The sequence below is a fragment of the Trachemys scripta genome, chromosome 24 (assembly GCF_013100865.1).
Source record: "Trachemys scripta elegans isolate TJP31775 chromosome 24, CAS_Tse_1.0, whole genome shotgun sequence".
Classification (NCBI taxonomy): Eukaryota; Metazoa; Chordata; order Testudines; family Emydidae; genus Trachemys; species Trachemys scripta.
The window spans coordinates 15,008,257-15,022,294 of record NC_048321.1 but is presented as its reverse complement, the minus strand read 5'-3'; the positions used below and the strand labels follow the sequence as shown (position 1 = coordinate 15,022,294).

At 68.9% G+C, this 14,038-nt stretch overlaps 2 protein-coding genes across 3 annotated transcripts in view; one reads left to right on the top strand and one right to left on the bottom strand.

Annotated features, from left to right (window-relative positions):
- The window catches only part of CIC (capicua transcriptional repressor), a gene marked incomplete in the record, with an annotated part of 27,086 nt that extends 18,205 nt beyond the window's left edge, over positions 1 to 8,881 (top strand). The window contains 16 exon segments of the mRNA XM_034756589.1: positions 660 to 842; positions 1,084 to 1,249; positions 1,336 to 1,523; positions 1,742 to 1,961; positions 2,175 to 2,275; positions 2,496 to 3,639; positions 3,994 to 4,181; positions 4,253 to 4,380; positions 4,460 to 4,644; positions 5,080 to 5,319; positions 5,668 to 6,116; positions 6,293 to 6,543; positions 6,678 to 6,829; positions 7,207 to 7,338; positions 7,556 to 7,687; positions 8,331 to 8,881. Coding sequence (XP_034612480.1) covers positions 660 to 842; positions 1,084 to 1,249; positions 1,336 to 1,523; positions 1,742 to 1,961; positions 2,175 to 2,275; positions 2,496 to 3,639; positions 3,994 to 4,181; positions 4,253 to 4,380; positions 4,460 to 4,644; positions 5,080 to 5,319; positions 5,668 to 6,116; positions 6,293 to 6,543; positions 6,678 to 6,829; positions 7,207 to 7,338; positions 7,556 to 7,687; positions 8,331 to 8,626 — 4,155 coding nt within the window.
- An 889-nt stretch (positions 8,882 to 9,770) lies between these two features.
- On the bottom strand, positions 9,771 to 13,884 carry PAFAH1B3 (platelet activating factor acetylhydrolase 1b catalytic subunit 3). 2 transcript variants are annotated; one of them, XM_034756910.1, is made up of 6 exons: positions 13,732 to 13,884; positions 12,821 to 12,915; positions 11,180 to 11,269; positions 10,971 to 11,087; positions 10,340 to 10,462; positions 9,771 to 10,252 (listed from the first exon to the last, which is right to left on the bottom strand). In XM_034756910.1, the coding sequence occupies exons 2-6, from the start codon at positions 12,899 to 12,901 to the stop codon at positions 9,986 to 9,988; spliced, it is 678 nt and encodes a 225-aa protein (XP_034612801.1). In that variant the 5' UTR covers positions 12,902 to 12,915; positions 13,732 to 13,884; the 3' UTR covers positions 9,771 to 9,985. The 2 variants fall into 2 exon arrangements, with proteins under 2 accessions (XP_034612801.1, XP_034612802.1); XM_034756911.1 differs by lacking the exon at positions 13,732 to 13,884 and adding an exon at positions 13,272 to 13,420.
- Between the last annotated feature and the right edge of the window lie 154 nt (positions 13,885 to 14,038).

Here is a 14,038-nt window from a genome sequence, read left to right as displayed (position 1 = left end):
GGAATGGTACAGAGACAAGTGTCGTCGTCCCCCACGCCGTGTGGATGGAACAGCCCAGAGAGACCTCCCCCCCCCCATCCCTGTGCATGGAATGGTACAGAGACAAGTGTCGTCGTCCCCCACGCCGTGTGGATGGAACAGCCCAGAGAGACCTGCTCCCCCCCCCAATCCCTGTGCATGGAATGGTACAGAGACAAGTCCCCCCCCCCCACGCCGTGTGCATGGAACAGCCCAGAGAGACCTGCTCCCCCCCCATTCCTGTGCATGGAATAGTACAGAGACAAGTGTTCCCCCCACAGTGCTGTGAGCATGGAACAGTCCAGAGAGACTTGCACCTCCCCAAGGCCAAGTGCATTATCCCCTATGTGGAATGCAGCATGAGAATTCACCCCTCCTTTAATTCCCACATGGAACGCACCACAAGACCTCATGCGCCCCCCCCATCCTCCATCTGGAACGCTCCATGGTAACTCCCCCTCCATCCCCCAAATGGAATGTGGCATGAGAACTCACCCCCCCCCTTTATTTAATACATGGAACACTCCATGAGGACCCCCCATAGGCTCCCCTCCGTGGGGGAGGGCTATGATTGGCTGCGACCCCCCCCAGTCTCCCATAGGAGAGATGTGATTGGTTGTGGGTGCTTTGCTCGTTTGCAGCGGGAGAAGGACCATATCCGGCGACCCATGAACGCCTTCATGATCTTCAGCAAGCGGCACCGGGCTCTGGTGCACCAGCGGCACCCGAACCAGGACAACCGCACCGTTAGCAAGATCCTGGGCGAGTGGTGGTACGCGCTGGGGCCCAAGGAGAAGCAGAAGTACCATGACCTGGCCTTCCAGGTGCGGGCACCAGGTCGGGGCGGGGGTGTCAGCGGGGGGCGCTGTGCTGCAGGGGGCGCCATGTTGCGGCGGGGGTCAACGAGGGAGTCGGGGGCCCAGCATTGAGGTCAGCCAGGGGGCGGTGGTGAGTGGGGGGCTCGGGGGCCAGTGACTCAGGCAGGGGGAGCGGGGGAGTCGGGGATCCGGTGGGCGGGCGGCTCGGGGGGGCAGCGGGGCGCCCCCTAACCTGGTCCGTGCGTAGGTGAAGGAGGCGCACTTCAAGGCGCACCCCGACTGGAAGTGGTGTAACAAGGACCGGAAGAAGTCCAGCTCGGATGCCAAGCCCTCGGCGCCGGGGCCCGGGGGGGGCCCCAAGGAGGCGCGGGAGCGCAGCATGTCAGAGACGGGCACGGCCACCGTGCTGGGAGGTGAGACCCCCCCTTTCCTCTTCCCCCCGCCTCCCCCTTGGGGCTCCCCCGACAGCCCGCTCAGCCTCTCTCTTCTCTCCCCGTAGCCTCCTCGGAGATCCCAGCGCTGGCGGGGCCAGAGAGCAAGGCAGGGGGCACAGGGCACGCGCCCGGGGAGCGGCTGAGCCATGTGCCGGGGGCTGGGGCGCAGCGGCCCCGGGCCTTCTCCCACAGCGGGGTGCATGGGCTGGACGCCGGGGAGCGGGACAGCCAGGCGCTGCAGGAGCTCACGCAGGTACCGGGGGGCTGGGAGTTTGGGGGGGTGGGCTGGGGGCTCGTGGTGGATTTGGGTCTGGGGGGGTGCAGAGCGGGTGTATTGGGTCCCCTGTGGGGAGGCCGTGCTGGGGGCGGGGGGGATGGGATCCCTGATGGGGAAGAGGGTCTGGGTTGGGGGGCCCTGCTGGGAGGAGGTGCAGAGGTCCCAGCCCTCAATCGCTCCCCGCTCTGTTGCAGATGTGTTCCGGCCCGTCGCCCTACCCCGGCGGGAAGGGGCAGTATGGGGGGCCGGGCCCCTCGGGGTCCCCATTCGCAGCTCCAGGTGAGGGTCCCCGGCCCCCCCTGCTGCCGCCGGCCCCCCGCGCCGCCCGCTCCCAGCGCGTGGCCAGCGAGGACATGACGAGCGACGAGGAGCGCATGGTCATCTGCGAGGAGGAGGGGGACGATGATGTCATTGGTGAGCCCCCCCGAACCCGTCAGAGCCTGCCCAGAGCCCCCGGACTCCCCACTGCCCCCCAGAACCCCTTTAGCCCCCCCCGTGGCCCTGCTTTATGGCTGCACACCCCACAGCTGTGTCCCCCCGGCACAGCTCTGCAGGGAGGGGGTGGGACCGGGCAGCGAGGAGGGGGCCTTGCGGGCGTCACTGACTCTGCCCCCTCCTGCCCCCCAGCGGACGATGGGTTCAACCCGCCTGACATTGACCTGAAGTGCAAGGAGCGGGTGACGGACAGCGAAAGCGAGACCTCCTCGGGCGAGGAGCCCGACGGCAAGGTGAGGGCGGCGGGGGGTTGATGGGGGAAGGGGGAGCTATGTGGGTTTCATGGGGGCAGGGAAGGGCTATGGGGGGCAGGGAGAGGCAATGGGGCTGTGTGAGGGTAGATGGGGGGCAGGGGGAGGCAGTGGGGCTATGCGAGGGTTGATGGGGGGCAGGGAGGGGGGAGCTATGTGGGGCAGTACCTAACCTCCCCCCTGTGTCTCTCTCTGCCCCCAGGGCTTTGGGCGGAAGCTGTTCTCCCCAGTGATCCGCTCCCCGCCGCTGCCCCCCTCCTCGGGCGCCTTCGCCCCCTGCCGCCTGCCAGCCCCCACCGAGCTGGACCTGCCCCACGGCCCCGACCAGACCCCCCTGGCCAAGCCCTACAGCCCCTTCCCGCTGGCGCTCAGCCCCTTCAAGACCCAGGACTCACGGGGGCCCCGGCCCCCTGGCCCCCTGCCAGCCAAGCGCCCTGAGCCGCCCCCCCCTTACCGCAGGAAGCGGGCTGACAGCGCCGGGGGGGCTGAGACGGGCGCTGCCGGACCCTCGGTCATCTCCTCCCCCGGGGGGGTGCTGCAGGCGCTGGTGCTGCCGGAGCCGGGGCGCCTGTCCGCGGGCACGGTGCTGGTGCCAGCCCCCTCGCTCAGCGGCTACGGCGGGGCGCCGGGTCTGGCACGCACCGCCTCCACCGTGGTCACCAACGTGGTCAAGCCAGTCAGCAGCACCCCCGTGCCCATCGCCAGCAAGCCCTTCCCTCGGGGGGCAGGTGAGGGCAGGCCCCTGCTCAGCCCCCCAGCCCTGGAGCTGGCCCCGCCGCCCCTGGCCGTGCTGGGGGGTGCCAAGCCGGAGGCCGTGCCCGTGGGTCGCATCGGCCTGCTCTATGCCGACAAGAAGCCTCCGCCCCCCGCCAGCCAGGCCCCATCCCCCCACCTGGTGGTCGGGCCAATGGGCAAGGCTCCGGCGGCCCCGGGCAACGTGGTGACCAACCTGCTGGTGGGGCAGGCGGGGGGCGCGGCGGCCGGGCCGGCCCCCGTGACTGTGCTGCCACCGCAGCCCTCAGTGCAGTTCATTACCCAGAACCCCCCGGGGGCCGGGCCCAATGGGCCGGTCCCCCTGGGCATCCTGCAGCCCCAGGGCCTCCTGTCAGGGGCGCCAGGCAAGGCCGGGGGCATCACCCAGGTGCAGTACATCCTGCCCACCCTGCCCCAGCAGCTGCAGGTGGCCGGGGGCAAGGGGCCAGGGGCCGGAGCCGCCAGCATCCACTTCACCCTGCCCCCCACCAGCAGCAAGGTGCTCGCCACCGCGCCCCACGGCCTGCCCATCCTCCAGCCTGGGCCTGGCAGTGCCAGCACCGCCGTCACCGTCGTCTCCACCGCACCCAAAGGTGGGGGGCGCTGGCCCCAGGGGCTGGCTGGCTCGGGGATGGGGCGGGGGGCTGGTGTGTGGGGTGGGGAATGGGGCGGGTGGCTGGATGGGGCGGGGGGCTGGCTGGTGAGTGGGGGATGGGGAATGGAGCGGGGGGCTGGCTGGTGCGTGGGGTGGGGATTGGTGGCTGGGGCTGGATGGGGTGGGCGTTGGGGGATGGGACGGGGGGCTGACTGGTGCTTGGGGGATGGGGTGGGGGGCTGGCTGGCTCGAGGGGTGGGGGATGGGACGGGGGGCTGGCTGGTGCGTGGGGGATGGGACGGGAGCTCCCTCTCCCCCACCCCGCCCTGATGCGGCCCCTGTCTCCCCCCAGCCCAGTCGGCGTCTCCGGTGCAGGCCCCGGGCCCCGGAGGCTCGGCCCACCTGGTGCAGGGCAAGGTGCTAGTGCCCGTGGCAGCCCCCCAGGTGACGGTGCGGCCCGGGGGTGGGGCTGGCCCCATGGCCCAGGTGGCGCCGCCCTTCCCGGTGCCCCTGCAGAACGGATCCCAGCCCGCCAGCAAGGTGAGTGCGTGTCTGTGCTGGGGGGGGGTGTGGCTTGGGGGTCCCTCTAACCCCCCTGCTTTGCCCCCCAGATCATCCAGCTGACGCCGCTGACCCCCGCGCCGAACAGCGCCGCCCTGGCGCCCCCCCTGAGCCCCGCCACGGCCCTCGTGGGACCCCCCAGCCAGGCCCAGAAGGTGCTGCTGCCCTCCTCCACCAGGTAGGCACCGGGGTAGTGGGGGGGGGCAGGGCTCCATGTCGCCCCCACCTGCCAGTAACGCTCCCCACTCTCTGCTCAGGATCACCTATGTGCAGTCCACAGGCGGGCACCAGCTGACCCTGGGCACCTCGGCCTCCCCCTCGCAGCCTGGCGCCGCCCCCGCCGCCACCTATGTGCAGGCCCCTGTGGGGCCGGCCCCCATGGCTCTGGGCTTCACGGCCATCGGGCCCAGCGGGCCGGCCATTGTGCAACCGCTGCTCTCGGGTAAGGGGGGGGCTGTGAATGGGGGGTGATGCACTCGATCCAGACCCCTGCTCTCCCCAAGTGTTTGGCGGGGCTGGCGCTGGGGTGTTGGTACCAAGGAGGAGCAGATACCTGTGTCGGGGACGTGGGGGGAGGACAGGGGGGCGGGGACTGGGTCGGGTGACCTGCGTGGGGCTGGTGCCAGGTGGGGGGCTGGTTTGGGGACACTGGGGGGCACAGGGGCTGGCAGCGGATGGTGGCAGCGGGCTGGGTCAGGGCTGGAGCCGGGGAGCTGGTGCCAGACAGGGACAGAGTTGGAGGCGTGGGGCGGGGATGGGGCAGGGGAGCGGGTGGGGGGGACGGCGCTGGTTGGGGGCAGGGGAGTGGGGGTGGAGCGGATGGCACCGGACGGGGTCAAGGGCGGGTCCGTCTCACCCTTGGCGTTTCTCTCCCCAGGGCAGAGCCCCCTGCTGGCCCCGGGGCAGGTGGGGGTTTCCCCGCTGCCCAGCCCCCAGCTGCCCCCCTCCTGCAGCGGCCCGGTGATCACGGCCATCTACCCCGGCCCCCCGAGCGCCGGCCCCGCCCCGTCACCCGCCCACGGTCTCGTCTACAGCGTGGCCAGCCCCGCCCCGGCCCCCATCCTGCCCAAGGGCAGCAGTGCCGGCAGCCAGGGCACACTGGGGCCTGGACCCATGGGTATGAATGGGGTGGGGCTGGGTGGGGGTGGGGGTGGGGCTGGGGCTGGGGCCCCACCCCCATGGCCACAGAATGGGGGCGGGGCTATGGAACAGGGGGTGGGGCTGGGCAGGGCCCAATCCCTATGGCCACAGAATGGGGGAGGAGCTATGGAAGGGGCGGGGCTGAGCAGGGCCAGATTCTTATGGGTATGGGCTGGGGGCAGAATTCTGGGGGGGCGGGGTAGGCTCCACCGTCACGGGTATGGAACTGGAGCCGAGCTTTTGGGTGGGGGTGGGGCTGCGGGGTGTGAGTGGGGGGTCCCTGTGGCCCCCCCGGTCCCCTATGACTGTCTCTCTCCCCCCACAGGCCCCCTCGCCTTTCCCCCAGCGCCCGCCCGTCCCCCCCGTCCCCCGCCGAAGCCCCCCCAGAAGGTGAAGGCCGCCATCGCCAGCATCCCCGTGGGCTCCTACGAGATGGCCCCGTCACCCAGCCCTGCCCGGCCTCCGGGGGGGCAGCAGACGGAGCCCGGGGGTCCTCCCCGTGTCCCCCGGGAGCTGGAGAGCCCCAGGGAGCCCCCGGAGCCGCCTGCCCCCTCCCCACCGCCCCAGCCCCCCCGGCCCGGGCCAGCTCCAGACCCGGAGAGCTGGGATGGGCGCCCCCCCTCGCCCGCGCCCTCCCAGCACCTGGCGCCCGAGGCTGAGAGCGGCGAGGGCTGGAGCCAGCGGGAGGCGGTGCCGGGGGCCGGCGAGGAACGAACACCCCGAGAGCCGGCGAGCGCACCCGGAGCCGCCCTGGGGGGCAAGGGGCCCGAGACGGTGAGTGACCCCCCCCATCATCCTTCCACCCTACCCCCACACCCCACGCCACCCACTGCTCCCTGGGGGGCAAGGGGCCCGAGAGGGTGAGTGACCCCCGCCCCCATCCCCTCCTGTCCCCCATCACTCCCCAAATCCTTTCCTGCCCCTGGTGCTAACGCTTCTCTCCCCCGCAGACCCCCCGGGGGCCCGTCTCTCCCGACTGGAGGGTCCCGGGTCCTGAGAGCCGCCCTGAAGCCCCAGCCCCCCCTGCCGGCCCTTCGTCCTCTGCGCTCAGCCCTGCCCCCGCTGGCTCTGGGGAGGGGTCCAGGGGGGCAGGCCCCACCCCCGGTGCGCCCGAGGGCCCGGAGCGCAAGGAGGGGGCGGGCGGCAAGAAGGTGAAGGTCCGGCCTCCCCCGCTGAAGAAAACCTTCGACTCGGTGGACAAGTGAGTGACGGGGGGATTGGGGGTCACGGCCGGGGCGCTGCTCAGGGCCCTCGCTCCTGGGTCAGGCTGGGGGGAGGGGGACCCCGGCGTCCGGGAGAGCCGGTGCATGACGCGCCCTGCCCCTCCCCCAGCAGGGTTCTGTCCGAGGTGGATTTCGAGGAGCGATTCGCGGAGCTGCCCGAGTTCAAGCCCGAGGAGGTTCTGCCCTCGCCCACACTGCAGTCGCTGGCCACCTCGCCCCGCGCCATCCTGGGCAGCTACCGCAAGAAACGCAAGAACTCCACCGGTGCGCGGGGGCTGCGGTCGGGAGTGAGGGGCACCTGGGGGACAGGGGGCTGCAGTCGGGAGTGAGGGGCACCTGGGGATGGGGCTGTGGGTCGGGAGTGAGGGGCACTGGAGGACAGGGGACGGTAGTCGGAAGTGAGGGGCACCAGCACAGCTGGGGGGCTGCGGGTCGGGAGTGAAGGGCACCGGTGGAGCTAGGAGGCTGCGGGTTGAGAGTGAGGGGCACCGGAGAGCGGGGGGGCTGCGAGTCGGGAGTGAGGGGCACCAGCAGAGCTGGGGGGCTGTGAGTTTGGAGTGAGGGGCACCGGCAGGCTCAGGGGGGCAGAGGCCCCATGCAGGAGGGGATGGGGGGCTCATTAACCCTTTGTCCTCCCCCAGACCTGGACTCCTCCACCGAGGACCCCATCTCACCCAAGCGGAAGATGCGGCGCCGCTCGAGCTGCAGCTCGGAGCCCAACACACCCAAGAGCGCCAAGTGCGAGGGCGACATCTTCACCTTCGACAAGACGGGTGAGGCCTGGGGGCGGGGCCCAGCCAGGGGGCCAAGCTGGAATGATGGGATGGGGATGGGGCGGGGCCTGGAGGAAGGGGTGGGGCTCACTCTGGGGCGGGGCCTGGAGGATGGGGCGGGGCTCACACAGGGGCGGGGCCTGGAGGAAGGGGCGGGGCTCACACAGGGGCGGGGGCGGCAGGCGCGGAGGCGGAGTCTCACGGCCCCTCCCCCCAGGCGCGGAGGCGGAGGACGTGCTGGGGGAGTTGGAGTACGAGAAGGTCCCGTATTCGTCGCTGCGCCGGACCCTGGACCAGAGGCGGGCGCTGGTCATGCAGCTCTTCCAGGACCACGGCTTCTTCCCCTCGGGTCAGTGCCGCCGGGGCCGCTGCCAGCACGTCGCTAGGGGGCGCTGTGCCAGGGGCACCGGGGAGCAGGGTGAGGGGCTCCGTAGGGGGCACCGGGGAGCGGGGTGAGGGGCTCCGTAGGGGGCACTGTGGGGCGGGGAGCGGGGTGAGGGGCTCCGTAGGGAGCACTGTGGGGCGGGGCGAGGGGCTCTGCAGGGGGCACTGTAGAGCGGGGCGAGGGGCTCCGTAGAAGGTGCCATGGGGTACCTCTTGGTGTAATGTAGGGACAGTTGTGGGCTCCCCGGTGTGTTGAGTCCAGGAGTGGGGCAGGACCCCATGTCCCGCCTAGTCCCAGCCCCCGTGATTCTGTAGCCCAGCGTTGGGGGATGCAGGCGTCTCCTTCGTGTCCTGTCCCAAACTGCTGTGCGGCCACACCCTGTCCACCCCCGGCACCGGCGAGGGGTCCCCACGGAACCGCCCCCCCACCCCACAGGGGCCGCATCCCCGTGGAACCCCACCCCACCCCACAGGGGCCATGTCCTGGCGCCGGCGAGGGGTCCCCATGGAACTGCCCCCCCACCCCACAGGGGCCATGTCCTGGCGCCGGCGAGGGGTCCCCGCAGAACCGGCCCCGTGTCGCTGACGTGGTGTCTCGTCTCCCGCAGCCCAGGCCACGGCTGCGTTCCAGGCCCGCTACTCCGACATCTTCCCCACCAAGGTCTGCCTGCAGCTGAAGATCCGCGAGGTGCGGCAGAAGATCATGCAGGCGGCCACCCCCACAGAACAGGCCCCCAGCACGCCCGAGCCAGGGGGCCCGGGCAGTGGCGGTGCCGCGGAGGGGCAGCCCCCGGAGCCTGTGCCCCCCCAGGACTCGGACCCAGGGGCAGAGGCTGGTGGCAGCACCAGCTGGGACAATAGCCAGACGTCTCCCCCGGGGGGCCCCGCAGGCAGCAGCAGATGAAGGGCCTTGAGCGGCACGGCTGGAAGCAAAGCATTCTGGGAGCTTCGCCCGCCTTCCTGCTACACCCCTGACTGGCTCCCCCGGGATGGTCCACTCCGCCATGGACTGCAGCGCCCTACTGCAAGGATGGTCTGCTCCGCCATGGGCACCAGCGCCTGCCCGCCCCCCAGCCAGGATGGTCTGCTCCGCCATGGGCACCAGCGCCTGCCCCCCACAGCTAGGATGGTCTGCTCCGCCATGGGTCCCAGCGCCTCCCCCCCGGGGGTGGGATGGTCTGCTCTGCTATGATGCCAGTGGCTCCCCCCATGCCCATGGTNCACTGGGATGGTATGGTCTGCTCTGCTATGATGCCAGTGGCTCCCCCCATGCCCATGGTGGCACCCAGACCCGCCCATTGCAGGCTACTGGCCCCGCCCCTGTCGCCATGGGGACTGCAGGGGGGACATGGACACCTGGAAAGTGACGACTTTTAATAATGTTAAATATTTTGAGACCTGATGCTCTCCTGGCTTGTGTCAGCCTCTGCCTGCCAGGCTCCGCCCCCAGGTGTGCTGGGGGTGGGGACTGTGCCAGGCTCCGCCCCCTGCTGTGCTGGGGGTGGGGACTGTGCCAGGCTCCACCCCCTGCTGTGCTGGGGGTGGGGACAGGGCTGGACTCTCCCCCTCAATTACCTCCCTCCCCCGTCATGCTGGGCTCTGCCCCGACACCCCCACAGCCATGTTGGGCTCCTCCCCCAACCCTCCAGCTGCCTAGGGGGCCAGGGATAAATCCAGGCTCCGCCCCCCCACCCCAGTCCCCTCAGGGGCTCTGGCTTGGCCCAACTGGTCGCCCCGCTCTGGGGGAGCTGGCCCCTGACGTAGCCGGGGCCTCGCAGGGCTCAGGCCCACATCCCCTCATCTGTGGTCTCTGCCCCCCAGCGCTGGAACTGCTCTGTCACCCCTCCCAGGGGCCTGCCCCCACCTCCACCAGTCTGCTGCTCCCTGGGACCCTGGTGATGGCAGCCCACCCCTGGCTGCTCCCCCTGCCCTGCGTGTGGGACCTCTTGACCCCACATCTCGGGTCCATGTCACTTCCCCCAGACCCACCCCATCCCACGGGACACAGACCTGCCCCAGACCCGGGCAAAGAATCAGCCTCCAGCCCGCAGATGGCAAATCAGTGTTTAATGCCCACGTGGGTGCAAGGGGCCCTGGGCAGTCGCATGGCCAAGTGGGATGGTTGTGGTGGTGCAGGGGGCAGGGAGCCGGGTGTGGATGTGGATGGTGGTGGGTCACAGCCCTGCATAGTGTGTGTGTGGGGGGGAGGGGAGTGGGTGGTGACTGCTCAGGGCCTGGCCCCGTGGCACTCCCCGGCGGCGGCTCAGGGCCCGGCCCCCTGGCCCTCCCCCAGCAGGTGCAGCAGCAGGGCGTGCAGCCGCGGGCACAGGCGGGCGTAGCCGTGCCGGCTGAGGTGCAGGTAGTCGTACATGTCGTGGTGGCTGATGGCGCCGTCCGAGTGCACGAAGCCGGGGTCGGCGTCCAGGAAGCAGGCGTTGGGCAGCCGCGGCAGCCGGGCCTCCAGCAGCTCGTTCACCCGCCGGTTCCGCTCCCGCAGCGGGTTGGGGCCCTGGCCGCGGGGCAGCAGGCCCTGGGGGGAGACGTGGCGCCGTCAGGTCTGGTGGAGGGGCCCCGGCGTCTCCCCCCCCCACACACACACACTGTGCCTTGTACTCACCAGCACCACCACGCGTGCCTGCGGCTGCTGCTGCTGCAGGAGCCGGACAATGGCCTCGATGCCGCCCGCCACCTGCTCGGCCGTGTGCCCGTGGTTATTCGTGCCCACCCAGACGACCACGATCTGCAGGGAGGCCAGGTGTGACGGGGGGGACAGTGGCTGCCCCCTAGGGAGTCCCCAGACCAGCCTCCTCTTCCCTCGGCCTCTGTCAGCTCCCCGCCCCCCACATCCCATTCACCTGCCAACTGCCCCCATCAGCATTTCCTGCCCCCCACATCCCATTCACCTGCCAACTGCCCCCATCAGCATCTCCTGCCCCCCATATCCCATTCACCTGCCAACTGCCCCCATCAGCATTTCCTGCCCCCCACATCCCACTCACCTGCCAACTGCCCCCCCTCAGTGCCCCCTGCCCCCCACATCCCATTCCTCTGCCCCCTCAGTGCCCCCTGCCCCCCACATCCCATTCCTCTGCCCCATCAGTGCCCCATTCCCCTCGCACCTCATCAGTGCCCCATTCCCCTCGCACCTCATCAGTGCCCCTGCTCCCCCCGCCATTCACCTTGGCCCCAGCGCCCTGTCCCGCCCCCCCGCAGCGCCCTGTCCCCCCCCCCCAGCACGGATCTCGCACCTTGGGCCGGATGTGCTGCATCTCGCCTTGCTGCAGCCTCCAGAGCACGTGCTGCGTCCCGTCGCCCCCCAGGCCGAAGTTGAGCGCGTGCAGTGGGGAGAAGAGCTCGCGCCAGATCTGAGGGGACAGAGAGTCAGCGCCGGGGGCCGTGGTCCCTGTATGGCACCCCCAGCCTGCCGGGGCAGGGCCAGGGCGAGCGGGGGGCTCACCTCAAACTGCTGGAGCAGCTGCACCAGGGCGTCCCCGATGAACACGACCTCGGGCTCCTTGTCTTTGCTGTCCGCGATGAAGCGATGGTGCTGGGGGGGCAGATGGGGTCAGGCAGAGCCGGGGGGCAGCCGGGCCCCAGAGCCTGTGTCCGGCAGAGACTCCCTCACAGGCTGACAAGCCCAGTGCTGGGCCGTGGCCCCTGTGGGGTGGGGTTTAGGGGGCCAGTTGCACGGGGACCCCCACCCACCACCAATGCAGCCCCTGGGAGGTGGGGCAGGGTAGGGCCGTGTGGCGCTCCCCGTGGGGCAGGGTGGGGCGGGGCAGGGGGTGTCCATGCAGCGTCGTAGAATCATAGAATCTCAGGCTTGGAAGAGGTATCAGGAGGTATCTAGTCCAACCCCCTGCTCAAAGCAGGACCAATCCCAACTAAATCATCCCAGCCAGGGCTTTGTCAAGACGGGCCTTAAAAACCTCTAAGGAAGGAGATTCCACCACCTCCCTAGGTAACCCATTCCAGTGCTTCACCACCCTCCTAGTGAAATAGTGTTTCCTAATATCCAACCTAGACCTCCCCCACTGCAACTTGAGACCATTGCTCCTTCTTCTGTCATCTGCCACCACTGAGAACAGCTGAGCTCCATCCTCTTTGGAACCCCCCTTCAGGTAGTTGAAGGCTGCTATCAAATCCCCCCTCATTCTTCTCTTCTGGAGACTAAACAATCCCAGTTCCCTCAGCCTCTCCTCATAAGTCATGTGCTCCAGACCCCTAATCATTTTTGTTGCCCTCCGCTGGACTCTTTCAAATGTTTCCACATCCTTCTTGTAGTGTGGGGCCCAAAACTGGACACAGTACTCCAGGTGAGGCCTCACCAATGTCGAATAGAGGGGAATGATCACGTTCCTCGATCTGCTGGCAATGCCCCTACTTATACAGCCCAAAATGCCGTTAGCCTTCTTGGCAACAAGAGCACACTGTTGACTCATATCCAGCTTCTCGTCCACTGTGACCCCTAGGTCCTTTTCTGCAGAACTGCTGCCTAGCCATTCGGTCCCTAGTCTGTAGCAGTGCATGGGATTCTTCCGTCCTAAGTGCAGGACTCTGCACTTGTCCTTGTTGAACCTCATCAGATTCCTTTTGGCCCAAACCTCTTATTTGTCTAGGTCCCTCTGTATCCTATCCCTACCCTCCAGTGTATCTACCACTCCTCCCAGTTTAGTGTCATCTGCAAACTTGCTGAGAGTGCAATCCATCCCATCCTCCAGATCGTTAATATCCCTGTGGGGCAGGGCAGGGTGGGGGTGTCCATGGAGTGGGGGTGTCCGTGCAGGGTCCCTGTGGGGAAGGGGGTGTCCGTGGGGCGGTGCAGGGGCTGTTTGTGCAGCCTTCCCATGGGGCAGGGTGGGATCCCTGCAGGGCAGGGGGTCCCCATGGGGCAGGGCAGGGGGTGTCTGTGCGGCATTCCCGTGGGGCAGGGCAGGGCAGGGGTCCCCGTGGGGCGGGGGGTGTCTGTGTGGAGTTCCCGTGGGGCGGGGCAGGGCGAGGGTCCCCGTGGGGCAGGGCAGGGCGGGGGTGTGTGTGCAGAGTTCCCATGGGGCGGGGCAGGGGGTGTCTGTGCAGGGTCCCCACCCCACCCCCTCACCAGCGCCAGCCAGCGCCCGTCCCCCTGCACGTCGGCCAGCGGCGTGGGGGTGCTCGCCGGGTTCTTGTCCCCGTCACTCATGGTTCTGGAAGCTCCTAGGAGGCAAAGCCAACAGGTCAGGGGCAGCACCCCCCCCCCGCTCTGATAATGGTTCTGCCCTGACCCCCATGGACCTCGGGGGATGCAGTACCATTGCTGGGGGCGGGGGAGTTGGCCCTTTATAACCTCCCCCCATGTGGGACAATGGTAAGGTCTACACCCTCAAGTCCTATGCAGGGTGGATAATACCATTCCCTGGGATGGGGGATAGCGTTTTTTTACCTCCTATGGTTGGGTCCGTTCTACCCATGCCCGAAGATAATGGTTGAATCCACTCAGCACACCCACGGACGGTACCATTTTCAAGGTGGCTGTAACAGGTACGTTTCTCAGCTACATCATACCCCCTTACGTGGGATAATGGTTGGTCCAGACCCCCCCCATGCAGAGTGGAAGATACCATTCCTTTGGGAGGGGAGCCGATCGTTCCCGATCGTTTGGGAGGGGAGCCGGCGTATATTGACTGATCCGTACTTCTCAGGTTCATGCGGGGCGGGGTCAAATTCAGTTCCCAGGCTAGCGTATGGGGAAGGGGTCTGAGCCACTCATAACACCCCCCTTGAAGCATAATGGTTTGGTCCGCCCCTTGAGGATCCCCCGGAAGGGGGTTTATCCATCCCCCCATGGGGACAATGGTTTGGCCCACCCCTCGAGCCCCTCCATGTAGAATGGGTAGGACCATTGGGGGGGAGGGAGAGAAAGGGGTCTGGTTCCCCTTCCCCTACCCTCCTGTGGGTATAATGGTTAGATCCACGCTGAGCCCCCCTATGCATGCGGGCGGTACCATTCCCCTGGGCCGGGGGGAGGCTCACCTAAGAGGCTGGCGGGGGAGGGGAGCGAATGGTTCCGGAGCCGCCGCAGCCGCCCGTACGTTCACTCTGCGTTGGGGAGCAGCGGGCGGAACCATGTGACAGGGGAGGGCTGGAAGGAAGTGCAGCGCCCCCCCTACCGCCGCGCGGAGATAGTATGAGCCAGTTCGGCTGTTCCCAGCACACACCCCCTGCTTCCGGCTCTTCCCTTTACCCTCCCCGCCAGAGCCCGGCTGTTCCCAGCACCCCCCTACCCCTGAATGCAGCCCGCCCCCCCCCCCCCCCGCCCCCCCCCCCCCCCCCCCCCCCC

What these genes read in the sequence shown, in the direction of transcription:
- PAFAH1B3 (XM_034756910.1), bottom strand. Translation starts at nt 12,901, where the DNA reads ATGAGTGACGGGGACAAGAACCCGGCGAGCACCCCCACGCCGCTGGCC. An exon ending in AGCTGCTCCAGCAGTTTGAG is followed by an intron (nt 11,088 to 11,179) that starts GTGAGCCCCCCG and finishes CTGTCCCCTCAG; the next exon opens with ATCTGGCGCGAGCTCTTCTC. An exon ending in TGCAGCACATCCGGCCCAAG is followed by an intron (nt 10,463 to 10,970) that starts GTGCGAGATCCG and finishes GCCTCCCTGCAG; the next exon opens with ATCGTGGTCGTCTGGGTGGG.